The following is a 27,031-nucleotide window of genomic DNA, read 5'->3' as shown; positions in this document are numbered from 1 at the left end:
TGAAAGGAGATTAATATTATTATTCTGCACACAAATCGCAAAACATCAGTTTAAGTTTTTAGAAATCCAAGGTCTGCTACTCTTCCTGTTTTTCCCGAAACTGCGAAACAATTGTTTTGATTTTGACTAGATTCTCTAATCCAGAAGAACTCGGTACCAGTGAGACAGCAGGTTGGGAAGTTTGCACTATTTTCCCCCCAATTCAATCTGTGAACGTCTGATCAGTGAACAAGTACCACTTCAAACCTGAACCCATCAACATAGATCTAAAAAATAACGGTGTTACTGTTACAAGTTCTATGTCCCAACCTAAACTTCCTTCTTATTCTTCTTACTGACAGATTCATCTCTGGTGGAGGAATTTCGTAAAGAGTTAAAAGAGCCACCACTTTAAGCCAAGCCTCTCCTTACTCAGTTCAGGTTGTTTCTGATTAATTGCCCTGTCTGTTTTGCTTATAGATCTAGTAGAGCCGTACTCCCTTAAGTGGCTGGCCCGAGTACTTTTTCTGTTGGAAGTGAGTATTCCCACCAAGGCCAAAGTGGGAAGAATTTTTTTTTAATTCCCACCCTGGTCGGGTCACTTCTCATCTTTCCTTTCTATTCTAGATCTAGATTCTATATCTAGATATCTAGATTCTAGTTTTATAAAATGTAATACAGGCTGAAGGCCCGGGAAAGAATCTATTCTAGATCTAGAACCGATTCCCGTGATTATTGCTTGAGAAAAAGAACCGATCCCCTGTTCCGTAAGCTAACGATTCTCAATTACTTTATTTTTATCTTATCTTCTTTTTTTTTTAGAATGTATTTTGAAAAAAAAATGTTGGTGCTTTGCTATGTTCTGAAATCGAGGTTATCCTGAATCTGGAAGACTTAAAAAAAGAGTAATCGGGATGCTAATTCATTGTCAAAGATTAGATCTCTATTCGATCTAGTATACATAGAGTGTCAAAATGTATAATTCGTTGCTTTTGCTTTTTTCTCATTCATCTATTGTTGTTTTTAAATTATATTCACTCTTCTTTCAATTCAAAATTTAAAACTGTAGCGTGTGCCCACAAGGCTCTATATTACAGGCTCTCATTTTTATCAGTGTAGGTCAGTGTTGGTTCTCTGACCTCACACTGTATAGATTGGGCGGGGAAGCGCCTGGGGTCCCCCCCCCCCCAAGTAATCAGAGGGATCGGACTACTCGTTACTCGCTGGAAGTAATTGCGGGTGTCGGACTACTCGCTGGGAGTAATTGCAGGGGTCGACACTAATCTAATTGCATCTCGTCGATACACTGGCAGATCTAAGTAGTCCAGATCTGTATGCCTATAATTTTTATGCTTGGTCAGGAAATATTAAGCGTACATTCAAAAGAGAGTGCTAAGGTTTTAAATAAAGGGGAAAAAATTTTTAGCTTGTGAATGCTTTCCGTCATATCAAATCAATATAATTAGGTACCACAAACGGTGCGCAGATCGCGGCAAGTAGCCTTCTTCCCGAGGAGGAAAACTGTCGTAGTGATCAACTTCACAAACGTAGCTTTTTACTCATGATTGCTTGATTTTAATGTAAAAACCAGTTAGAAGAACTTGTTTTGTTCTAATATGTGTGTTGTTCATGGATAGAATAGATGTGTGGAAGTATGTTCAATATAGCTCTAAAATAAAATTTGGGAAAATGACGCATTTTGCGTCCGACCGGCGCTCGCATCGAAACCTAGCCACAGCCACTCTTTTTCTTTCACAAACTGCTCAGTCGCGATAGTGCGTACAGAAATAACTGCTGCACTGTTATAAAGGTCAAAAGCTGACCTTTACCCCCATACTAGGCAGGCCAGGATTTTGTTGACAAAATGGGTAAAATTTGAAGTGGAAAGACAATGTTGTGAGAAGTTTCGATAAAATCTCAGTATTCCGAACTTTTTTTTAGATGTGCTTTACATGTAAAGTTAGTTCACAATATATTTGTTTTATTCAAGCAAGTACTGTTGAACTAGTTGTTATCGTGGTACTGCTACTGGACTTCAAACTGTGGATGCGTGTGTCGGGGAAACTCGCTTTCTGTTACAATGGCTGAAGAAGCAGCTGTCGAGGCACTCGACACACCGACCGGCAAGCAGGCGGATTACAATGGGAATACGATAACAACTAATCTGCCAACCTATCGTGTGATTTGTTCAATCTCATTGATAAGTAATTCAACGTTTTAGTTGTTGAAGATAGATCATGCTTCAGGTTTTTTAGAGAAAAAAAATTTATTAGTACTTAAGCAACTGGTCATTTCACGGGAGTCAATACACACTGACGGAACAGCCAAATGATCTAGATCTCTATCCATCAGAACAGAAAGTAGTAATGTTGCTTCCGGTTTCGCACATTTTCAACTTTATCTTTTTTTTAAATTTTAGGTTTTTTAACCTCACTGCAACTACTTTTCATAACAAGTTGGCCAAAGGTGTTTTTATTCATAAAAATATGAACCATAAATGTATTATGAACGGATTGGGCCTAGATCTAGACCTGATCCTATAATCTCGTTCTGTCAAAAATCTTGGGCTATAACTACGGCATTGCAGACTACTTCTTTATTTTTTAAATTATGTATAAATATACGTGTTCACCCTCTGTTGCGTTACCGTTAAGCGTCAATGGGTTCTGTTACAATAATCATGAATATGACAGTTCTACTTTGTCCTCCCAACATATACAAAATATGTGAAAATAAATTTAATACGAAACTTAGATATCTAGATCTAGATCTCGAGATTTTTACTTTCACTCTTGCTCTTAGATATCTATACATTACGTTGCTTGCTTTTGAGGGTCAGGCTGTCATATTTTTAGGTGCAGAGCACTAAAACCATTGCAAATAATTGTAACAAAATTTTTTAAAATCAAGTTAAAGTGAATATTGCATGTAGCACTTCAGGTATACCTTGAAAGCTTTTTTTTTAAATAGTGTCTTCCAACGGTAACAACTGGAAATACTGAGACTGATCTCTCAACTGCATCTTTCGTTAAATTCAAAAGATGATCAAATAAAACATCAAGATGTATTATTGGGGCAGATAACTAACTCAGACTCACTCAAATTAGTCAGCTGACACAAATTGATATCAGCTGCCTGCTCTAATGTGGACTCTGCATCATCAGTAGCAATCTCCTCACTTAGTGTCCTTAATATCAAAAGTACTTTACAGTTACATGTACTTTTATTCATTTCTTATTACACAGAACTTATAATGAGCTTTCCAGTGGTATAGATCTATTCACCTCTCTCTGACTTTTTTGGTTGATTTTGTTTTTGTATCTTTGCAAATTCAGCTGATGTTTAGCGGAACGTCATATATTACTTTAAGTTACTTTTTTTGTAACTGTCATTAAGTACTCAAACTAGCTGCTACTACTTTTATCACATCTTGTAATGAGAGCTATCCAGTAGCTTTTTTGTGGTTTCTAATGAAATTTTGAAAAGTCCGATGTTTTGTTGAGCGACGATAATTTTCAGAATTGTTGCCTACCCTTTTGTAACAGCCTTTAGTACCCAGTCATGCCATACAGTTACTACTACTTTTTTCCAGATAGAGCTTTGAATGAGCTTTCCAGTGGTATATTTCACATCTGTCTAGCATAATTAGTTGATTTTTTATGACTTACTAAAAAATGGCCTCAAGCTGCAATTTTGTCATTGGCTTCTTCCCCTAGGCATTTTTGGCCAGCTTACCCCTTGGATACAATTATATCTCTCTTGTATTTAAATTTTAACCCTTTAAAAAAATTGAGTAAAGTCTCAGTATGTATATCTTATGAGATTTGCATTTTGATAGCTATCCAGCCTTAAATGTTTATTTTTTGTATCTTGGAAAATGGGGTACCAAGCCATTGGCATCCATTTTTAAACTTCATTTTTCTGTTTTCTTTCAGTTTTGAACTACCATAATCACTACAATAGCTACATGAATTATATGTTAATTTCTTTTACGCTAAGTTTGTGTGTTTTTCTCTAAGAATATGATATATGTAAAACATTTTTTATTTTCAAGACCGGTTTTCACGTTGTGTGACCTTGAAACAGCGTTGTGAGCCAGTTGCGCACATGTCACGATTTTTACAAGTGCAACAAATATTGAAACATCATATCTCATGTGTTTGTTGATGGATTTTGATAATTCTTTTTTCATAGTTCTTGTTTCACTGAGCACTATGTGGAAAGTATAGTCTTGTTATGGTATTCTTTTAAAAAAAGTTTCACTTGTGGTAATTATTATAATTGAAAGCAAAGAAAAAGGCCAAAAATATGAATCAAAGTAAAACTAATGCGCAAAAAAACACACACACCTAAGTGAAGTAATATTTTTTAATCCCCTCAGGGGGTGGGAATAAGAGAAAATCTTATTCCCAACGGGGGGAGTGGGGGGGGGGGTGAATAATGACAACCTTTTCTGGTGATGTCTAGTTTATCGGTTAAAACTGTTTACTGTACTAGATCTCTACTTCTTCGTCTGTTGTACTCACTCTGACTCTCTCTCTCTTGTTTTTAGTTTTCCTTTTTTTATGGCAGTGCAGACCTAGATATGAAAAAAAATTTCTGGCCTGACGTCAATTTCTTGAGTATATTTCTCTTATCCTTGGCTTGATAGCTGCTTCAAATTTTCCTCCTTCAAATTTTCCTCAAATTTAGCTGATTTCCTTATACCTCTCAGAGTGGCAAACGATCTGAACCGCTGTGGTAGTGAGTCACTGGCAGCAGCTCGGGCACATTCCTTTAGGACCACTTCAACATTAAGTTACTTTTCGGCAAGGTTTCTTTTACTAGAAGTTCATTCATTGGATGAAGAACTACCAAAATTTAATAGGTTCACTTGATTTGATTTAACTCTTTATGATCTCCCACTATGACGGGGCCCTTTTTTGGTATTAAATCTAAAAATGACGAAAACGTCACTAAATGGATCATTAAATCGAAACTAGCGAACCTAGTATGATAGTACTTCATCTAATGAATAAACTTCCAGTAAAAGAAACCTGTGTTCGGCAATTGCTGAAAAGTAATTTGATGTCAAAGTCGTCGTAAAGGAATGGCCTGAGCCGCGGCTCACCGGCACAGCAGTTCTGGGAGCGGCTTGCCGAGGATAAAGAGTAAATAACCAATTTAGTGACACATGTCACATTTAAATTTCTTACTAAAAGAGGGCCCTGGCATAGTGGGTTTAGCGCCCCCCCCCCCCCCCCCCCCCCCCGGAGATGAAGAGTTAAAAACTTGTAACTTAATAGACTACTAGTTTTGTTATAGCAATGTGAACAATAAGTTGCATTGCAGTGTAGGGTGCAGTATACGGCAATGCTTTGTTTCCAGAGATCAGCTCACAATTTATTGCGTAGTTCTATATCTATCAATACTATCGTTGTTTGTAGTTGGGGGGAGGGGGGGTATAATATAAGTGTGACGTGTATGACCTACGTCCCAGCTGATGTTCCACACCTGGAATGCTTGTGCCTATCCCCGTAGACACACACAATAACAACCACACACGCATTCGACCTCTCCTAATCCTGGCACGCACTAAGAGGTCATGTCTTACGCATGTGTCAACAACGCATGTGTCAACAACGCATGTGTCGACAATGCATGTACTGGTGTGAAAGAAGAAGGTTTCTGATTTGTTCATAAGGTAGATGTGCACAATAGGTAAAGCGTGTGGAGGTCCTCAGTGTGGGTGCGATTGATGGTCCCTTGGAACTGAGCAGATTAGCTTTTGTTGTGGGAGAAAAATGCATGAAGCCACATCAGCAGAGGCTGTTTGCCTGGCAATTGGCTTAGTTGAATTTGAGTTAACTGGCTCATGTGTTTGTTGGATCTTAGTTATTTTGTTGATTTTAATCAATTAAAAAATGGGGAATCTGTCTCCTTTCATTTAATTTTGAATCCGAGTTTCACTGTAATGTAAACTTCAGTGACATCTGTTTGGGATGAAAGGTCCCCTCCCTGGTGTTTTTCATATAGGATTCATTTTATAACTTTATAACAAATGGAACACCTGTAAAAATTACTACCTTGGACCTGCCACATGATAAGCTATGCTGTTTTTCATTTCTTGTGGAAAATGTATAAAAAGTAAATTGAGCGTCTTTCAAGAGATCAACTACAAATCAAATAAAATGAAGGAACAGAGATGTTACTAGTCAGATGACTCAGTGATTATACTTTGGTAGTGAGTGGGAAGTGAAAAGATTTCCAGATAAAAACTGTATTTGCTATAATTTGTTTCTTTAATTGCAGATTGCAGGTATCGCACCAAGCTTCAAAAGATGGTTACAACAGGATTTGATTTACTTCAGTCCTTTGACCCCAGAATTCAGCCATATCTTGAATGCTTGCTTCAGGACAACAGCAAAATAACGCTCACTGGAGATTTCCTGGAAATAACCAACCCGTTTTCTGGGTAACTTTTAAATAATTGTATTCCACTGTACAATTTAGTTATTGCTTTTTTAATGTTATTTCACTTTCTTTCCATCTTCTACATTCAAATAATAATTGCTTAATTTTTAAAGCCTGTTGTAATGGCTGTTGTATACAGTTTTACCCAAGCAAGGTTAATCCAGCAACAGCTGAAACTGAAAGAAAATAGAAACCCTGGGGGGTTTTGAGGAGGGGGGGTTGTTTGTTTTTTTATTCTTCGTCTTTATAAGAGAACTATCAATAAGTCTAAATGCTTCCATTTCTTTGAAAGTGGAATTTTTTAATAAGAGTTATGTCATCTGAATCTTCACTAGCAAACCTCTAGCAATGCAAATCATTAAGTCATGCACACTTCAAGAAGAAAAAGACACGAGAATGTACGGTGTCGATGTGGGCCAGAGAGAGGCACTGCCAATGTACTGTTTTCCGACAAGTATCACACACATCATAAAACCTACACACTGCTGCAAATAATCCAGGTGATAGTGAATGTAGTCTGTCGTGCCACCTTAGGTTGTATTACCTGTATTACCTGTCCTGGGCAACAACGTCATTGCACATCGGACAGGTCCATAAGTGCTCATTTCCCCCAGCACCAAAGCCCGCAAGGTATCCATACTGATTATTTCGGTGGCTGTCTGATTATGGCGACGTCTTTCCTTTCCAGATAATCGTTCCTTTCTTCGAAAGTCCTTAGGTTGACGTTGGACTAGTGTCTCTGCTGAAGCTCGTTAACACAGCCTCAACACATAACAGCTTGTGGTGTGTTTCACATCATTAGCAATGGGCTTTCTTTGTCTTTTCTCAACATCTAGGCTTATAACTCTTTTGTCTACTCTGTGTGACTGTTCGGAACATTGAGTAAACTGACAATGTTAAAAAGAAAGCGCAATGTATACAGCCTGCTGCTAAAATTTTAATTACTGAAAGATATAGATGACAAAATCTTTCAAAACGTGAAATTTTTGGCAGACATGGCTTTCTCAACTCCACGCTGTCAACAATCATCGTCCGCAGTGTTTGATTTGTGGGGATCCTCTGTATCTTGTCATTATGTTAGTGTTTTAGCGCCTATAAATGGCTGCTTGCACTATATGCTTCCCAGGAAGTTGAATTTGTTTCAAAATGCTCTCAGGTCTGCCGGGGTAATAGTATAGATTGTGAAGCGCATAGAGCTTGCTGTTGAGGTGGGATTTGCGCTATACAAATGCTATCTATTATTATTATTACGAGAATGATTGCTGCTCTTACATGGAGCCTCAAAATCTGTAGTTGTGGTCATAAACCATACTTTTTTTAAAAGATCTTTTCTTAGTATGTGCTGTACTATTATGGAAACTTTACTTAATTAACAAATAAGTATTTGATGTGTTGTGATGTGGGCCAATGGCCTTAAACACTGAATAAACTTACTTGCTATCTATTATTATTATTACGAGAATGATTGCTGCTCTTACATGGAGCCTCAAAATCTGTAGTTATGGTCATGAACCATACTTTTTTTTAAAGATCCTTCCTTAGTATGTGCTGTACTATTATAGAAACTTTACTTAATTAACAAATAAGTATTTGATGTGTTGTGATGTGGGCCAATGGCCTTAAACACTGAATAAACTTAATTGCTTCTTAGTATGTGAATAAATAGATAGTCTAGTGAAGATTTGCAGGATAATTAACAACTTTCGATTTTTGGTCTTTTCATCTAAAGGGTTCTGACGTCAGTCAGAAAAAATGAGACAAAATATGACAGGTTCAAGCTCCGGATCCCATATGCTAATCAGGTTCTGACATGTGAGTAACTCTTATTGATGCACGGATTGATAAATCCTAAAAGCTTTCTCTTTGTAAGAAAATTTAATATTTTGACGATTTATATTATGGTTTTTAAGGATTGCAACGGTTGTTTTCTTGCATTTTTGCCTGTGTACGTCAGTTAATGAAATAAAAAGTTTACAAATGCTTTTGGTAGGACTTACTTTATTGTCTTTTTTGAGTCTGTATTTTAACACTTAGATGTCACTTAAAACTTTGCCATCATGTTTTGGCGAAAATCGAAAGAAATTGGGTGGTAAACATCGCCAATCGGCGAAATGAGGCAGCAAAGTGTTAACCAGCAGTACAAAATACCCCATCTGGTCACCCAGCCAGGAGAGTGACTGCATCGAACTTTTCGGGCCTGGCACAGAACGCGGAATGGATCATTTTCACCATCGCATTATTGCGCCAAATGACCACAAAGTGTTAAGAATATCGTGCTTTGAATATATATCTGATTGAATAACTTAGTTATTTTAATCATACAGTGTTTTGACTCGTGTGTGAGTTGTTTTCAGCAATATTCAAGAATCAGTCTTTGATCAGGTTACTTTATTTTTCCACAGGGGAAATAATATTTGATGTAACAAATGTGAAAGAGCCACCTGACATCATATTTGATGCTGATGATGACAATTTTCATCCCCCAATGGAGCGTATAAATGTAAGCATTTGATTTGGTTGAAGTTTCTGTACTTTGACTTAATACTTCAGATGACTAAAATGTTTATGACTTGTCCTTGTGATTGAAACAAATGTAAAAGATGTTAACACTGAGTACTATGGCCGAGCAAGATCTGCTTGACAGGATGGGTTTCCTGGGAGTAATAATAGTTGGGGGTTTTTGTTTTGTTCTTTAGGTTTATATTAATTCGGGGCTTATTTAAGACATTTGACAGGTCTGTGTTCTTTTTAGGTTATATTCAGAGCCTCATTTAAGGATATTGGATTTCCCAGTATGGTCTTTTGTAATCTGTTTCATGTTCATCTGTTTGACAGAGCCTTGTGTGCTGGGACTGGAGAAACAAGGAAAGTCTTGCTGCTCTTATATCAGAACTGTTGGAACTGTACAAGGAATACCAGCTTGAAAGAGTGGGCCAAAACAAAACACTTCAGAGGCATTTTACTTCTCTGATGTCACAAAATGTAGAGGCAATGCAGATAATTGTCAACAGAGCAGAGGTATTATTCTTCTCTGTGGATAATGTTGTAAAGCATTATATAGTAGCTATGACTGCCTCCTTGTTATGGTTTTGATCATCTCAGATACTTTAAAGTTATTTTTTAAAGTTCGATATTTTCAATTATTTAATTTGCCGCGTAGATTTGTATCCTGAGAATGAAAATGAATTAAATAAATGAGTTTTATTATAAGATGTGGGATTGAGGGTTTTATTTTTTGTTTTTTTTTATTTTTATAAAGAGTTAAAGGTCATTTGCAGGAACTGAATGAGTCATAATGATTAGTTAAGTGTATTTTGCTGCTTATCTTAACAGTATTTTGGCTTTATATTAGTTATTGCTATTTGTAGAGTTTTTGTTGTTCTTGTTTTTAAAAAATTATTATTTACCTTTAGACAGATGCTTTTTTTGGTCAAGTATATATTTAACGATGTAAGTTTGTAATAAGGTGTTACATTTCTGAGTTGTGTACTCTATTAATGTTGCTGTTTTCCTCATTGTGTTTGCAGAGGGGTCTAGGCACTGTAAATGTGGTAGCCAAACTCGATGTTGACTTCTCAGAACTACCTCCTTATCTCATTCAGGTAAGTGGCACATGTAAAATGAAGTTGATCTTTTCTACTTTTGGGCTTAGTTGAGGGGACAGTGAGGAGGTGGAAGGAGAGATTGACACTATCTAGTAGTATCTAGTCTTTCTCTTGTTGTAGTAACGAGGTCGGCGGGCCTGATCTAAAATCTCGTTGAATGCGAGTGTTCGTTATAGCAAACAAGACGGTTTTTTTGTAGATAATTACAGGCACTGAAATATAATGTATAAAGGGAAGTGACAAATGGTGCCTGAAATACCTGCTTATTATTGGCTGTACAAAAAGGACCGGTTCGTTCAAATGCACACATGTGTCATCTTGATTGTTTGCTGAAAAGTTATGTTGCTGTGTAGAGCCTAGCATACGAATACTTTTGATTCCATAGACCAGCACACAATTCATCAAGTAGATCTACGTCAAGACTAGCTTATCTTTGTAATAATGATCAGTTGGGGGGGACTGACGCATTTGTATCTGGGACGTTCCACCCCCGGACTGCTGGTGCCCCCCCCCCCCCCCCCCCCCCCCGACACACGCTCACACAGTCATACGTGTGCAGGCCGCTCATGCGACCCCGACACACGTTAGAGTAGACACGTGCACATTCTAACAACACGTGTGTTGGTATGAAAGAAGGCCGCTGATTGGTCGCATGCAGTTGGCTAAGCGAATAATGGTTAACGATGCAGGTGCAATGGATAGTTTCCAGGAATAGATAAAGTTTGTTATTGGAGAAAAATGAGCGAAGCCACGTCTTCGGGGGGCTGTTTACCCTGGAAGTGACCTTGTGGAATCTGGGCTTGTTGATTTAACTGTTCGTTGAATCTAGGTTATTTTTATTGATTTTAAAGAAGAAGAAAACGGGAATCCAACTCCTCGTTGAATCCGAGTTCCACTGTACCTATTTGCTTGTTTGCAGTGTCACAGTGTTATTGGGGGGGGGGGTGTTTGATGTGTTTAATATAAGATAAGATACATCTTTATTGTCCAGATCCTGGCACATTGGTTTGGTGTTTCCCCACGTGTACACACACACACACACACGCACACACTCACACACACACACACACATACGTTGGCTTACTATCACATGCATAATATAAATGAGCAGCAATATAAACAATAATAATCTTAAGCTAGATACACACTCAATGTTATTTTGATGCTTGCTCTAAGTTCGTAAGTATACTTGTACAAGATGGTTATGATGGAAGCATTTTGATAGATGATGGTAAAAATGACCTTCTATTATCTTTCTTTGTTACAGATCAGAAGCCTCGGTCTTTTACCTCTGACTGATGTTTTTATTTGAGGGAACAAGGGATGTTTGTTGTCTAAAAAGAGGGAATAAATTGTTTTAGTGCAAGCTGTTATTTACAAATCATCCGAGTAGAGGAATGTAGATATTTGAAACTATCCAGCATTACTACCTGGTTAAGTCTTGTGGGGTTCTGGTTATTGTACTTACAATAACGTTTCCTACTCAATTTGCAAACTTTCAAATCTGGATGTTTTTTGTTCAGTCATATGTGGGGACTGAATCAGTTTTCTATTGTATAACAGTTTCCTTTCATTGACTATTTCTGACTTTTTCCTCATTCATAACGAACATGTGTTGCATGTGTGTCACGTTTGCCAGATTTAACATGGAAGAACTTTACATCTTGCTTGAGGAGAATAAAAATTATTTGAAACTTCTTCAGAAGATTTCTGTCAGTGTGTTTCTTTTGTTTAATTATGAATAGAAGTATGAGCTATTTTATACATTTGGTAAGATCCATACAGTAATTTTTTTACTTCTGTTTCTATCATGTAGGAAAACCCAGGTGTGGATATGGCTGCCCTGCATGTATGTTTCCCATACCCTGAGAGCACCAATATTCAGTCACAGCTGTATCTTTCACCTGCCGTTGAAAAGTCAGTAACATCATAAAGTGTTTGCTGTTAAGAATCTTATAATTGCTAATATTGAAGAATTAATGAGATACTTTAAAAATGTTAGTACTGATAATGACAATATCTAATCTTTAAATCATCATCTGAAATGCAAAATTGTAATGCTGAATCACTCTTTAATGCGGGCTTGTTTCTTTTTCATAAGAACCCCATTATTTTTATTTTTTTTGCTCCTTTCATAAACTCTGGCAAGCACAGCCCAAGTAAGGTTTTCAGAAGAAAACAGTGAATTTCCTGAAATGAAAGAAGTACTATTGAAACAGCTTAAAAAGTAACGTCGGCAAAGAACTTTTGCATTAAGAGGCAAATGCTATTCCTGGATATGTACCTTTAATTGCCATCTCTAAAAAATATGAGTATTTTTTTCCAGTGCTTTTGGAGGATCTGGTAGTCTCCGCATACCTGTGTTTCAACCAGGAATTCTTCTAGGGGAATACTTTCTCAATATGAAACAGCTTTTGAAGAAACAGGTAAGTTGATACTGTTACACTTCTTCCGAGTAGTACATTTAAATGCTTTGAAATGTCTGGTTCATTTCTCATCACTTATATCGCTGTTAGGTTGTTTTTTAAGTTTCAGTGGTGTCCACCTAACAGCAAACACCTGTGGGAAGCAAGCCGTGGCTGCACACACGCTGAAATTATAGCCAGTCTGTCTCTTGTTCTTTTTTCACTCATAAGTTGTAACACTATAAATCACGTTTTCACTGTGCCTCAGACCGCATGCATCATTCGCAAATAAGTATTTGGATACTAGAGATCATGTGTCACTTTTCATTGATCATTTCTTAATCAATTATCATGTTTTTTATTATTTATGAAGTTAACACAGGGACTGTGTGTTTAATGTTAACCCAATTTTAAAAATCTTTTTCACTTGTCATCTTTTTATGTCAGATTAAAGTCATCTCAGAGGGCTTGGAAAAGAGGAAAGACTACATTGCAGCTTTCCTTGCTCATTTCGGAAGGTAAAAGATTTTTGAAGCGTTCAATCTGTGTTTTTATATTGCCATGGAAAGAAACAGGCATGGGAAAATTGTGATGATTAGGATGAAGTATAAAAATCATCATTTTGACAAACACATATCTGCTGGTAGGTTAGGGTGTTTTTTATGGTTGTTGTTTTTTATTTTAAATTGACTGCTTATGATTCTTGCTGACATGTAAGCTATTTTCCCAAGCTGATCAATGTATACTATTTTACTTACATTACAGTGAAACTCGCATCCTATAAAGTTGTTTGGCCCCCCCGGGGCAGTGCCACTGACTGTAGTGTCTTTAGGCCATTCCCAAAGGGGGGACATTTCTCGTTCAAGCATAGTAGAATTGTAAATGGGCTGACTCATATCACGCTCATAACAATGCCTGATCTACAACAGGGAACTGCTGCTTTTTCTTTCCTGGTCCTTACTATTGTCATTTTCCTATACTTCTTTTGTATGTTTGTCACTCTCTTTTGACCTGCTATTTCCGGGGTGCCTTGATAGTCGAAGCAGACCTTGTGCTGTTGAAGCTAGAGAGGTGAGCAGTCTAAGTCTGATTCCCAGTAAAGACTTCTCTGTTGACACCCACCCCTTGGCGCTCATATGACCTTATGCAGCTGCGAGCGCTGTAAAACCCTCTCCTATAAAAAACACATTTTTTAAAATATAAAGTTGTTTGTCCCATTTTCAATTTTGTTGAACTTGAATGTTCATTGAAAGGAAAGTGGGACTAGGATGGGCGCTATTTACTGATAGCAACCAGAACATTTGTTCTGATTATATCACAGTGCAAGAATAGATGGAAAGAACCAATGGTGTCCTGACTTGCTTGTTTATGTAAGCTCTTGCTTCTGTTGGCAGAACCCCTGACCTATAAGGCCGGGCTTGGGCAAGATTCACTTTTTGGTTGTTGTTTTTTTTCAAAATACTTTATCAACATCTTCTACTTCAAGTAGAGTCTTAAGTTGTCTCATTAGTACACGTTTTCCTTGGTTCATGGCTGCTGTTGTCTTATCCTTGTCTTTAAAAAAAGTTGACAGAGAGCTTGGTGCACTATTGATCAGAACAAAACACATTTTGTTCATTCTTTTCCTTTTTCAACTTCCTCAATACAGAGCAGTTTGGTCTTAAACGAGGGTAATTTTTTTCTCTTTGTTTCCATAACACAGATGTCTAAGACAAAGGCCAAAATAACGTTGAAAACTGAACTATCTGCAGTGCTATTGTATACAATGAACCTGGAAAGCACACTTCAGTCAAATGCGTGCCTGTGTCATATGAAGCACTGTTTGTCCGACAATATGTTTTATACTCAGTAGAGCCTACAGCTAGGGCCAGCTTTGACTAAGCCTACCAAATGTTTGATCCCACAGACCTGTGCACAACTCATTCCATAGATATGAGTCTATAACTGTTTAAAATGGGGAGGGGGGTATGACATTGTCACGAATCAGTAAGACCTCTCCAGATCTCGCATACACTCAACCCATGTTTTAGTATGAAAAAAAGCCTCTTATTGGTTGTATAAGTCAAAAGACCTCTGTGCCTCTGAGCTTGTTCATTTAATTGTTCTGTGGACACAGGGTGTTTTATTGATTTTAATGAATAAAAGAAATGGAGAATCCTTTCCTTTCGTTAAATCTGAGGGTGTGGTGAGTCCCAATTCTACTGTACAATAGAGCTGTGCCCATTCGACTTTACTATTCGACATTCATGATTTTTGCACTATTCACAGCTATTCGAAGTGTGGCAGAGCCATTCGAATGCTGTGTGATTTTTTTTTCGAACAGATAATGGATTTTTGTCTCATTTTTCTTCAAATTAGAAAAATTGGAACAAATTATATCTAAAATCATTAAGATAAATGTGCAGAAATACTCTTTATTTGATGGTTACGAGACAGTGTGATAAAAGGAGCCTACAAGAATTATAAAACAATTTTTTAGAGAATATCTCTTACCGTTCAATATTCACTCGCCACACTATGGACAGCTCAAGCAAGGGCACATGACTCTTGAAGCGCAGCGAATGTTTTTTCCATGAAGTTAGCTGTTGCAATGAGCTCCCCTGACCCTACTCGAAATTCGAAGCGCTATGAACGGTGACGTGATGTCAACACATAGCACTGTCTGCGACGACAACACGCGCGCGCTCCATGACTGGCGGACTATCGAATTGCGGAAGTTAGATCTGGGCTTATCTTATATAAGAAAAAACCATTCAACGACGCTGTGAATACCGGAAGTAAGATCTGAGCTTATCACATATAAGAAAATAAGATTCGACGGCGCTTCGAATTGCGGAAGTTAGATCTGGGCTTATCTTATGTAAGAAAAAACCATTCGACGGCGCTTCAAATTGCGGAAGTTAGATCTGGGCTTATCTTATATAAGAAAAAAACATTCGATGGTGCTGTGAATAGCTAGGGAATGTAGAATAGAGGAACTTAGGTCTGGGTTCATGCTTATCATATATAAGAAAAAAACTTTTGACGGAGGTATTCGAATGTCATGAATAGTGAGCTCACTCTTCGAAGCTTCGATGATTTTTTGTTTCCTCAAAATCGCACAGCTCTACTGTACAATGTATGGGTCATTTGATTCATTTTCTTTTTCTTCTGTGTGGCAGCCCGGTGGAATCAGGCGCTCGTCGATTTTAGGCATATGGAGTTGTTAATTGTATAATCTTAAAGCCTGTATGGTTGCCTTGCTTTTGAGGAATCAAATAACTATCTAACTTGAATAGAAGTCAAGAGAAGGAGGAGGGAGTTGTCTGGTATCAGAGGTAAAATTTGTGAGAAAATGGTCGCCAAAATTTGGTGACTTACGGATTGGTAGTGCCCTTGGAAACTACAAATTTACATTTTCTGTGCCTTTTATGAATGCTTTTCAATAAAGTCCATGCAAGAATGTGTTTTAAAGTGGACTTAAAATGCTTTGAGCCAAAAACAAAACACAAAATGTTTTAATCGCCAAACGGGTAAAAAAGAATGTTGATTTCTTTAATTTCATTACTTTAACGAACGCCTGATTTCACTAAGATGCCTCACATTTTCTATTTCATTTCACAGGTCAGTGTTGGAATATGATGCACAGCACTTTTCAAAGATTGTTTTGTTACTAGAATGGAATGATTTTTTCTTTACTTTCACGGGTAAGTGTTACTTGCAGAAACGAATTATCCAAAGCTACATAGCAAGTATAGAGTCTTTGATTTTTCTAATAGGCAAACAGAATGGTAGTGAGTATTGTATTTGTATTGTGTTAATGTGCCTTATCAATACATGAGTTAAATCACATCACCCAGTGAATTTTTTTTTGGTCAGAACCACTCCTCTGACAAGATATTTGCACTTGCTACTTTTCGGAAGATAATTGGTTAATCTCACATGCGTGTTGTGTTAAATCGTCTGCTCTATCCTTTGCTTTTGGAGGAAGAATCTGCTGAAGTTCTGTATTGAAAAGGACTTAAAACTAGTAGAAGAATAAAGTAAAGTTTCAGATGCATCTGTGTCTTTTCTTATTTTTAGGAATTTTAAAGCGCAACTATTTTACGCTGTGTTTTATTTCAATATTTCAAATGAAATAGATGTTCTTCTTAAATGTCATGAATTAAAACAAAGACAAGCTTGTACCTCACCGTTTCTATTCCAGTTCAGTAATGCTTACTTAGTTCATCAGCCTCTATCAGCCTCTATCAAAGATTTTGTTTGTGTTTCAGCTGAACTGCCTCTGTACTTTCCGGTGGAGCATCCTACCTTTATCCTGAAGTCTGTGTACCACTATCAAAACCGTCAACCGTACTTTGAACGATACACTGATTTCCCATACAGTCCACGCTGGAGTGGCATGGAAATGGCAAGAAGAGCCAGGTCTGCTGCCATTTGTTTTTAACTTTTTTGCGTAGGGTTAATTGTCTTCGATCTGGTTGAAGTCATGTTGTTATATTTTTTGTACATCAGCGAATATACGAAGCTCCTGTTTTTTTCAGTTTGAGTGGGTAAGGAGATGAGAATATGAGTAATTTTCATTTATAGAAAAAGTGATACTTTTTTACAAGTTGTAAGTCATATTTAATTAGATTTGCTGACTGGGCTGTACAGAAGCATTTAGGATTTACACTTCCTTCCTATTTAGTAGAAATTTAAAAAGTTTGTATTGTGACATTTACAGCTGATTTTCTCAGTTTTAAAGGTTCTTTATGGGATTGAAAGAGTTGATTCATCTCAGAAATTAGGAATGCTAAAGTCTGTGAGTTCTGCTTGTGTGGGCTTATTCACGGCGCACCGGCAGTGGAATTTTAGTTGCCGCGGGGGGTTCCCCGGCGGGCGCCTTATCACGTCGGGGTCACGGGGGTCAGCTCCCTGTCGCCGCTCTGTCTGGGCCGACTTAATTTTTGGTACTTTTCAACGTACAATTTAAGGTGCATCCTTGTGTTTATGGTAATTCTCATTTAGTGCACCCAAAGCACGCATTTCTGCTCTTGAGACTCAAAAAAGAACGGACGTTGTAACTTGTCTGGTTATTTCGTTAGAAGCGCTGGAGTCGGCAATGCTAAATTGTAATTTTTTTGGGACTAGCGTGAATGAAAAAAAATCGATTAAAAAAAAACGCATCGTCAAAATCTGTCGAACTTTTGGAATATGGACGACATAACATTAGTGCAGATACTCAGAAAAGATGGTATCTGCGCTTATAATAGAAGGCTGTAATTTTGCAATTTTATCCATCGGGCACACAATTCGCTACGAAGTATTTCCTCCAAATACAACTTTATGTGTCTAATATAATCATGAATATTCGCATATTTTCTCGAAAGTTTATAAAAGTTATCATGAAGTTTCTCAATGAAAAGTACAAATCGATTTTAGTGCTAGAGTATATCTTCAACGTAGATCTAATACACGAACAGTATCTGATACACTCCAGAAATTGCTTACTTTTCTTAAAACGCTAAGTCTAGGTTTTGTAAGTTGACTGAATAATAGGGATGACTTCTCGTAATTGGGTTATAAGAATAATTTTTAGCTTTCCAGGGACACTGAATCAGCACCAGACTTTTCCAGCTTTTTTTACGTTTCTATGACCATTTGCAATAACTGACAATGTGACTGATTTCTTTACATGCATAATTGTGTCCGCGCATATTTCCTACACAAAAACTAAGAATGAATGTTTTAGCTGTCGTTATTTTTATTCCAAACTAGAAGTTTATCTCTACCCATGTATTTACACGGTTTTGTGGTTTTTTAAATCGCTTATATTATATCTTTTTAGTTGTATGCAGGCTGCCACAGACACAGCATGATTCATGAACAAACGCAGAGTAACTTTCTCTTGTTTAATAGTAAAATAAGAGCTAACGCTGATCGTCTTTAGTTAAAATATGCAGATGTGCATCTTTCTTCTCTTAGAACTTGACTATTACTACTACCGCAGATTTAAGGTTTGTCATGATAAAAGACATGATATTCGTAGTCAGTTTAACACAGAATTTGGAGAGATCTGTCGTGCCTTTTTTAAAATAACAATCATTTATTCATAACTTTGTAACTAAAATAGGACAAATTGGGTACTCTACAAACACTTGTCTAGAACAAAAACTATGGCACAGAAACCAACCATTCTAACGCAGAACAAATCTCAAGACATTGAGCTTTTAGTACATTCGCGTAATGGTTTGCTGTGTGGGATGGGGAAGAAGTTATATCGTTTTAAACATAGTCAAAAATGCGAACTTCCCGACCGACACCGGCAAAGTCGCCTCAGGGCTCATTAACCCCGTGACCCCGAGCCGGGGAGCTCCGGCGGGCTGCTGAGTCACGCGAACTAAAAGTAACAGAATCGGGCGAAAAGTGACGCCGTGTATTTAATATATTAGGACAAGAAAGATCCCTCCCCCCCCCCCATGATTCTGGAAGAAAATGAAAACTTTAAGTCAGTAGGCAAATATATACCCTCACATAGTATACTTTGCACAGATTTTTAAAATGATAAAGGATCTTTTTGATTTTCCTGTCATTAATTTAATTTTCATTTGCTTCTTCTTCTTCCTCCTCATTTTTCATTTGATGGTGCTAGACAATTTCACAAATTCAGCAGTCCTTGAAAGTGATTCCGTGTTGTTTTGAGCTTGTCTAGACCTGCATGTTTGCCGACAATCGTCTGAAATCGGACAATCGCGACTCGACCCGCGAACTGGCCGATGCTATCGCTAGGCCCGCCTGTATGGCCGACTGCCAGCGACCCCTTTTTCTCCCGTCGGCTTCGTCGGCACTTTCTTTTTCGTGCCGACCGCCGACGTGCGCACCGCCGACGTGCGCACCGCCGACTTCCGACGTCTGCGTTTCCGACATAATTGTCGGAACCTAAGTAGAAATGCGAGTACGAAAAAGGACTCTCTTGTTCTAATAGAATCTAGATCAAGATCTAGATTTATATAGATCATTATAGACCTCAATGGAGGATTCATATTCCAATTCTATGGTGTCAAACCCTATCATAGGTTGTGGTGTAATAATATTAATATTGGTAAAAATAAGCATTTCATCAGGTGCGTGAATTATTTATTTATCTAGATCTAGATCTAGAATCTAGACTCAGCTGAGTCCCTCTGTTCGGAATCGGATGCGGATTTCTAGTTCAAGGCCTATTCCTATTCACTTGTTCTACAAGATGTAGGTCTAGATCTAGATTTATTTAGATTACTAGATCTATATTGAGTATTCATATTCCAATTCTATTGTGTTATTGTATCAAACCCAAAAGCAATGTAGATGTAAACCATATAGATCTAGATCTAGATCTATATGCTCCTTGTTTGTTTTGGAGTGTGGTTTTTTAATTTTAATTTTTGTTTTTCATTTAGGACTTGTTTTGGCCTTTTTACATGAGGCCCGTTGCAGGTTCTTTTTGGGGGTAGGGTTAGGTCTCTTCTTTATTGTGTTTGGGCGAAAACATAGAGAACGCCGATTTCGGAGACTGACTCAGTAAGCGCCGATAGGCATAAAAATTCTCTTATGATTTCCAACTTGCCCCACATAGAGCTGGCCGACTGCAGGCAGCTTTAAACTCGGATCGGAGTTGTCGGCTTTATCGGAATCCAAACTACATTCTTATTACGCCGAAAAACTGGGAAGGGCGTCTCGCTGTCAACTCACCACCGCAGTGCTTTCTTGTCATATTTCCATTTTTTAACAGTGAAAATGAGACTTCTTCTTTAACTCACATTTTGTTATGAACTGTTTTCACTGTTATTAAAAATGGAGGTACGACAAGAAAGCACCGAGGTCGCAAACTCCCAATGCCGTCTCGCTGTCTCGCCGTCGCCAACTCGGGTTCAGCGGTTTGTGTGATGTCACCCGACTGGACTGGGGACAATTTTTAATGGTCATTTCAGAGCTGGTGCTTCACGGTAGACAAAAACTAATTACATTTTTGAAATCAGCATCGTCAAAATAGGGTGGTCACCGAGCAGAATTGCATTTTAAGCAATATTTAAGAAAATTCGTGTTTTTTCCCCCAAAAATATTATGCTTCATGAATACCAGCTGTGTTGTAGTGTAATTAATTTAAATTTTTTTCTAGATCTAGATATCTCGGCTTTACTGTGTCAATAGAGTGTGATTTTGAAGAGACGAGGCCTGTGTAGTTTTTCGTTGTGCGTCTAGAGATCTGCTTATCTGGCTGTGTCGTGTCTTGTCAAAATGGATGTCGATTTACAATAATAATAATAATAATAATAATAATAATAATAATAATGAAGATCATTTCTATAGCGCCCACTCCCGTGTAAACACAGCTCTAGGCGCTTTACATAAAATACATGTACGAACAATATTCACGCACGCGACACAAACACAAAAATACACTCACTCATACACACACACACAAACACACACAAACACACACACATACACACTCACGAACACATAACACGCACACATGTGTGCACACACACACACACACACACACACACACACACACACACACACACACACGCACACACACGCATCTACTTGCTTATCACACACGCACGCTTACACGTCGTCACGAAATGAGCATAAAATCTACACAATGCAAATCACAAAATACATAACTGGATACATAGTCATTTCCATAACATTGTATTGAACCTGAATCTACAGACAAAAAAAGATGTCTTTAAATGTGTCTTTAAAGATTTTTAAAAATTTAGACTCAGATGTTGTATGTCTCAAAGGTTGGGGAAGAGAGTTCCAAACTGACGGAGCAAGGTGGGCGAACGATCTTTCACTTTCAGCTAATTTTTTACCCCCTTTTCAAGGAACTCTTAAAAGATACTGATCGCCTGATCTTAGTGATCTAGATGGAACATACATCTGGATGAGATCACTAAGATACGAGGAAGCTTTGTTATTGACACATTTATGACATACTATTGCAATTTTATATGACATTCTACCGGACACGGGAAGATGATCTTTCTCCTCTCTCTCTCCCTCCCTTTCTCTCCCTCCCTCTCACCCTCTCCCTCCCTCTCCCCCTCTCTCTCTTCCTCTCTCTCTTTCCCCCTCTCTCCCCCTCTCCCCCCTCTCCTCCTCTCCCCCTCCCCCTCTCGGATGACGAGTCCATTCTTGTAAATTTGTAATCACTCAAGACCTAGAACTAGATTCTAGATACGGTAGATGTAGGCAGACTAGACAACAGTAGATCAATGCAACGCGAGCTTAAAGGGATCGGCAATAGGCGCTCTCTATGTGGAGTCAAGCAGACACCTACTGGCGCCTGTCCGAGTCGATCTTCAGCCGCTTAAGTTTCGGCTTTCTTTATGTTATCGCCCTTTGTTGGGGTGGTCACTCGTTACTCGGATAGTCCTTCCTTATGACACCCACAAAGGCTTTTGGGGGGGGGGGGGGGGGTGCGCAAAATTTTCAGACAATCTGGTTGAGGCTCACATGCAGGTCTAGCTTGTCTCTAAGATGCTCTGTCCATAAGGCCACCCTGGATCTGTCTTGAATTGGGCATTCCTCAAGCATCTGTGGTCAGGGTTTGCCATGTTGTGCAAGCATGTCTTTGACTGGCCGGTACTTAGCTTTCTTCACACATCAGCCTACAGCCTGTTGTATTCTATCCTGATTCTAAAAATTATGACATTTTCCCATCTGTTGATCTTCATAGGAGATGTCAAGCAGGTTATGTCGGAGTGTTTCTGCTTCCTTTTTCTCTGTAAAAAATTAACTTGATAATTGTTTTCTCACCATCGCAGGAGACACAATTATCTATCTGTTCCAGCTGTCCTCCTTCCTTTGCCAACCTGTTATAATTTTTCCTTACCTTAGATTCTGTAGTAACCGAGGATCCATTGAAGGATTGGGAGAGTCTAAATGACGAAATCTGCCGTGGTATCCTTTACGGTATTATCATTTTTTTAGGGGATTTGGAAAGACACTTAGTGATAGTACAGAGAAAGCTTCTGTGGAAATGACAATCTTTTGTCTGGTTCTGTGTATGTTATCTGCTGTGTCATTTGCGATTGTGTTCAATGCTTCTACATAACATCTGTCCTAAAGTTGGTGTAGTACTTTTCTGTTACTACATTTATTAAGTGAGCTTCCTGCTTGTTGTATCTTATATTAGGTACCACAAGTGAAAAATTTTTTGAACAATATTGATGTTTAAACCTCAGGGGTTCAAATCTACTCTATGAAACAAGAACATTGAAAAAAGAATTATCAAAATCCATCAATAAACAATCGAGATATGGTATTTCAAAGTTTTATTTTTGAACGAAACCTTTTCAACTGCGACTTTCACCCATGTTTGAGGTGTTCTAAAATACAAAGTGCATGATCAAATCGATGAAAACTTTGTTTTTCCCAGAGCTGTCAACACAAATATTGATATCTCTAAATCAAAGCTTGTTAGAATGACTGCTTTCCAAGATATAGGCCTTCAAAAATTGAAGAAAAAAATGCCAAAATTTGTCATTAAGAGTTCAGAACCCTATTTTAACCTCCTCCAAATTAGTCAAAACTGCCTACACATTAGTGAAAATCACACAATCATTACAAATACATGCATAGACTTAGCTGAATTATTTTCAGACCTCTCTGACCATAAGTAACTTTTCTGGACTCCTCTGAAGTGGGCTTCGGTGCAAAAAACGCCTCTTGGAAAAAAATTAGGGGAACTCTGGTACATCCTCGGGCAAAAAGCATCACAACAAGTGAACAAATTAAGCTACAGGGCTAAATCATACATCAAATTAAAGCTCAATGCAAGCTCTACGGGGCCAAATGAAAATTGTTTACTAAAACCTTTCATAACACTCCATAATAGGACCCTAATACCCAAAAACCTGCCATTATTGAGTGAAAATTATAACGCCTGCCGACTGGAAAAAAATTCATATAAAATCAACAAATTGTGCTACAAGGTTGCATTATATATCAAATTAAAGCTCTTTTCAGGCTCTGTACAGTGAATTAGTTTATTATAGAAAGAAAAAACCTTCCAAACATTTCAGATATGGACAATGATGTGAAAAAAATCATCAATATTGGTTCAGTAAATAAAGATTTCTGCTCAGAGGGTTTAAAAATTGGAATTAAATCAACATACTGTTCTACCGTGGCTCATCTTGTATAATATAGATCTAGTTCTAGATTTATTTATCATTTTAGCTGAGAAAGAAACCAGTGGCTGGGGAAATACAATGTATCATCGTGTGTTCAGTCAGTAAGTGGATGGAAGAAAGAGTGGGGGGGGGGGGGGGGGGGCATTTCTCCAATTAGCCTTCTGTCAGGTGACATCTAAGTCTAACTAAGTCTAAGAATACGTAAAAAGGCTGGTTGATTCAATAATTGAATATCCACCAATCAAGAACGTAGATCTAGCCTTTTTTGTTACCGAATTAAATGCCAAACAATAGATCTACGAACATTTCCATCGGTAACACTAACACCCGGTAACTCCCTTCCGAGTGTTTAGTAGTGTGTGATGACATGTTACTATAAATAAAACTCCCAGTTCAACTCTTCACGGTTTTATTCTTTCACTTTGTCGACAAGAGATGCTTAGATTTCGATGCATTTAGAATAAATAAGGTGTTCTTAGTTGAAAAGACAGCAAAAATACCACCACGAAGCGATACATTTGTATAGATCGCAATAAATTCACTATGAGGTGGGGAAAATGTAGGTCGGCGTGATTCCCACCAAACAATAACAATCCAACCACACGGCAAGTGGTGGCCGTTTAGTCTTAATTTTCAAAACACGATATTCATAAGTATCCTAAAAGAAAATTATGATAATACTTACTTAAATTTGACGCCATAAACAGATCTATCGAATGTTTCTTTTTCTGAACCATCATTATAATCGACTGCTGGTTGGGTCAAGTCAGAGGGGGTGGAAATGGGCAATGGAACAGCCGCAATGGCAGAATGACGATCTCCCGAAAGTGGTTGTTACCCCACTTCAGAAAAAGTAATATTTCTACTTCGTGGAACGTAGTTGGCTTTTCTAAACACATAAACTTGATGGTAGAGATGTCTAGGAATATGATCCTGGCACGGATAGCCCGACTTGTGTCGAATTTCATATTTTGAAATGCTTTCTTCGTCTTTACATCGTACCACTCAAGCTTTCAGCTTGGAATAAAAACATAAACACATTCCCCGGAAATTCTCCTGAAATCCCAGATTTTTATGTTTCAAACCACAAGAAAATTCAATGATTCACGACTGAGAAATCGAAATTTAAAACAAGTACCCCACCAAATCTAAGCGCGCAAAATTGCGAGACGGCCGAGTTTTCGCGTGTTAAACTTAAGTCAATTAAAAACTAAATATGCAATCATAAGTATCAGTTTCTCGTTCACCGTGGAGAAGGAAAGACACAGAAAACAGTGGTATAATTTTTATTAATGTTTACCAAAATTAAAACCAGCTAATAGTTGGATGAAGTTGTCCAAATCTGGCTCCAGCCGTAGCTGTCTGCCTTGAAAACGGCTCGCCTGCGGTACCTACTTATATTTTATATACTTCCCCTACTCAATTGAGTGTGGCATCAGTGGCAAAGTCCATTTGTCCTTTTTTTGTAATGTCACTTTCTTTTACAAATAGTTGTACTCTTGCTCTTTCCTGCAGTTTGCAAATATTGTGTTTATTCATTTGGATGTATGGGATTTATAAACAACTGCCCAATTCATTTTTCAAATTAATTTGTCATAACATCTTTACATTTTTGCTTGTTATATTTTTCAGTGCCTTCATCTTGGATCAGATCAGGAGTTTCCAAAGAGCATCTGTAAACAACTCAGACAAATGAAAGCTTTAGAATGGAAGAAAGACTATTGTGATTCTATCACTGCATCATTATGAAACAAGAATTCTCTCAACAAAGGGAAATGGCTGTACAAGGTGTCCAGCAAGGTCGTTAAGTCATTAAAAAATCATAAATTCTCCGCCTTGGTCGTAAAGGTTGTAAATGGTAGTAAATTTGCCGTGAAGGTAGTAAACATTTGGTAAACAGTCATAAATTAATCTGCGTACAGAGTGATGAAGCCAGCAGGACTTTTCAGTGAACGGAGTCATAGCCGCGGTACTCAGCCATTACCAAGTCCCATCTTTTGTCAAGATTATAGTATCAAAATCACGGGACTCGAATATTTGAAAACCAAATCCGATAAGGTCAGTAAGTTTATTTTTGCCGGTCGCGATTGTGATAATAGATTCGTTCAGCTTTTCCCCGTCTGAGAGTACATTTCACGCGAACAGGCGGCTATGACGGCTGGCGGAAGTGTGTGTCAAACCGAAGCTCGATAGGGAAAATCAAGATTTACTTTCGCTTTTGATACCACCCTGACATTTGTCGGCGATAGACTGATAACGCAACATTTGTGACATGCAGGTTGTGCAGTATAAACATTGAACATGCCGCCGTGCAAATAAAACTTAATAAATACTCGGACTTGTCATTGTGGGGGAAAAAAGAAAAGGAAATACAAGCGTTGTCTGATTTTTAGATTGTCTGTCTCTCCATCATGACCAGTCAGTGAACCTGTGCGCATTCGAAGTCTGAGCGTTGCGAAGTAAAGGACTATGGAATGGGTGAGGGGATTATTGAATTTTTTAAAATAAGTTATAAGATACACTCAGGGTGGGGGAAGGTTACACCAGAGGACAAAAACGTGGAAGCAAATTTCAGAATATTGATAAGATTTAGAGCTCTCTGCAAAGCGCACGTTGGTGCAGGCCGTGTGTGGAATCGGGATCCTTCATACCTTGACTGTCGATATTCTGGTTCTAGGCCCTTCCACAAGCTGAAAGCAGGATTAATTTTTATATAATATTTTAATAATGAGAGGAAAATATAACAGACTAAAACTAAGACCCCATTGCAACACTGACATGTTGTTGACAGGATATATTGTGTGTGTGTGTGTGTGTTGTTATATAACATGCCCCTGAAAAATGGATGACCCACTGGAAAATTGAGAAGCCAGTTTGGCAGTCACCCTGTGTGCATGCATTAGATCTAAATCTAGTGGCAAGCGAGCGTGCGATCGTCTGTCTATCCTCCCTTTTGTCAACTGGACTTTGCTGTGTGCTATTTTCGTTCCATACTCATAAATTATGTAATATTAATGTTATTGATGGCATAAATGAACTGGTGCTTGATTTGCTGGGTAGTACATTTTCTTTTCAGGTAGTATATTTTTTCAGGAAATATTGCTGGACACCCTGCTGTAGAAGTTACATTAATTTTAGAAATGGTAACAAAGCTGTGTGATACAATGGAATACCAGTCATCCACTTCAATTTACTATGGTGCTACAGGTTCTCGATTTTTTTTCGTTTTTTTAAAAATTATTAATGTTCAACTGGGCTTTTGGTTTGGTTAGGATTTGTTCAGTTGTGTGTGTGTGGGGGTTCAGTTTTAATTTTGTTTCTGCTGTGGTAATATATATTATGGGCGGGGGTCAGTTCTAATTTTGTTTCTGTTGTGGTGATATATTTGAGCATTTGTTTTTGTTTTTTGGGTGAGTGGGGGTGGGTTATTTTTTGTTGT

At 37.9% G+C, this 27,031-nt stretch overlaps 1 protein-coding gene across 1 annotated transcript; it reads left to right on the top strand.

Annotated features, from left to right (window-relative positions):
• The first annotated feature begins 78 nt into the window (after positions 1 to 78).
• LOC101863213 (BRISC and BRCA1-A complex member 2) lies at positions 79 to 25,957 on the top strand. The gene is made up of 12 exons (XM_005106767.3): positions 79 to 171; positions 6,271 to 6,433; positions 8,162 to 8,244; positions 8,835 to 8,932; positions 9,268 to 9,450; positions 9,960 to 10,034; positions 11,854 to 11,954; positions 12,364 to 12,463; positions 12,890 to 12,960; positions 16,046 to 16,128; positions 16,696 to 16,846; positions 25,225 to 25,957. Exons 2-12 carry the CDS (start codon positions 6,300 to 6,302, stop codon positions 25,286 to 25,288), a joined length of 1,143 nt encoding a protein of 380 aa, XP_005106824.1. The 5' UTR covers positions 79 to 171; positions 6,271 to 6,299; the 3' UTR covers positions 25,289 to 25,957.
• Positions 25,958 to 27,031: the final 1,074 nt, after the last annotated feature.

The sequence above is a fragment of the Aplysia californica genome, unplaced genomic scaffold (genome assembly GCF_000002075.1).
Source record: "Aplysia californica isolate F4 #8 unplaced genomic scaffold, AplCal3.0 scaffold00555, whole genome shotgun sequence".
NCBI classification, from domain to species: domain Eukaryota; kingdom Metazoa; phylum Mollusca; class Gastropoda; order Aplysiida; family Aplysiidae; genus Aplysia; species Aplysia californica.
This window is presented reverse-complemented; position numbering and strand designations above follow the sequence as displayed.

Coding starts and splice junctions, on each gene's coding strand:
- LOC101863213 (XM_005106767.3), top strand. CDS start 6,300: ATGGTTACAACAGGATTTGATTTACTTCAGTCCTTTGACCCCAGAATT. Junction 8,245..8,834: donor TGCTAATCAGGTTCTGACAT/GTGAGTAACTCT, acceptor ATTTTTCCACAG/GGGAAATAATATTTGATGTA. Junction 11,955..12,363: donor CTTTCACCTGCCGTTGAAAA/GTCAGTAACATC, acceptor ATTTTTTTCCAG/TGCTTTTGGAGGATCTGGTA.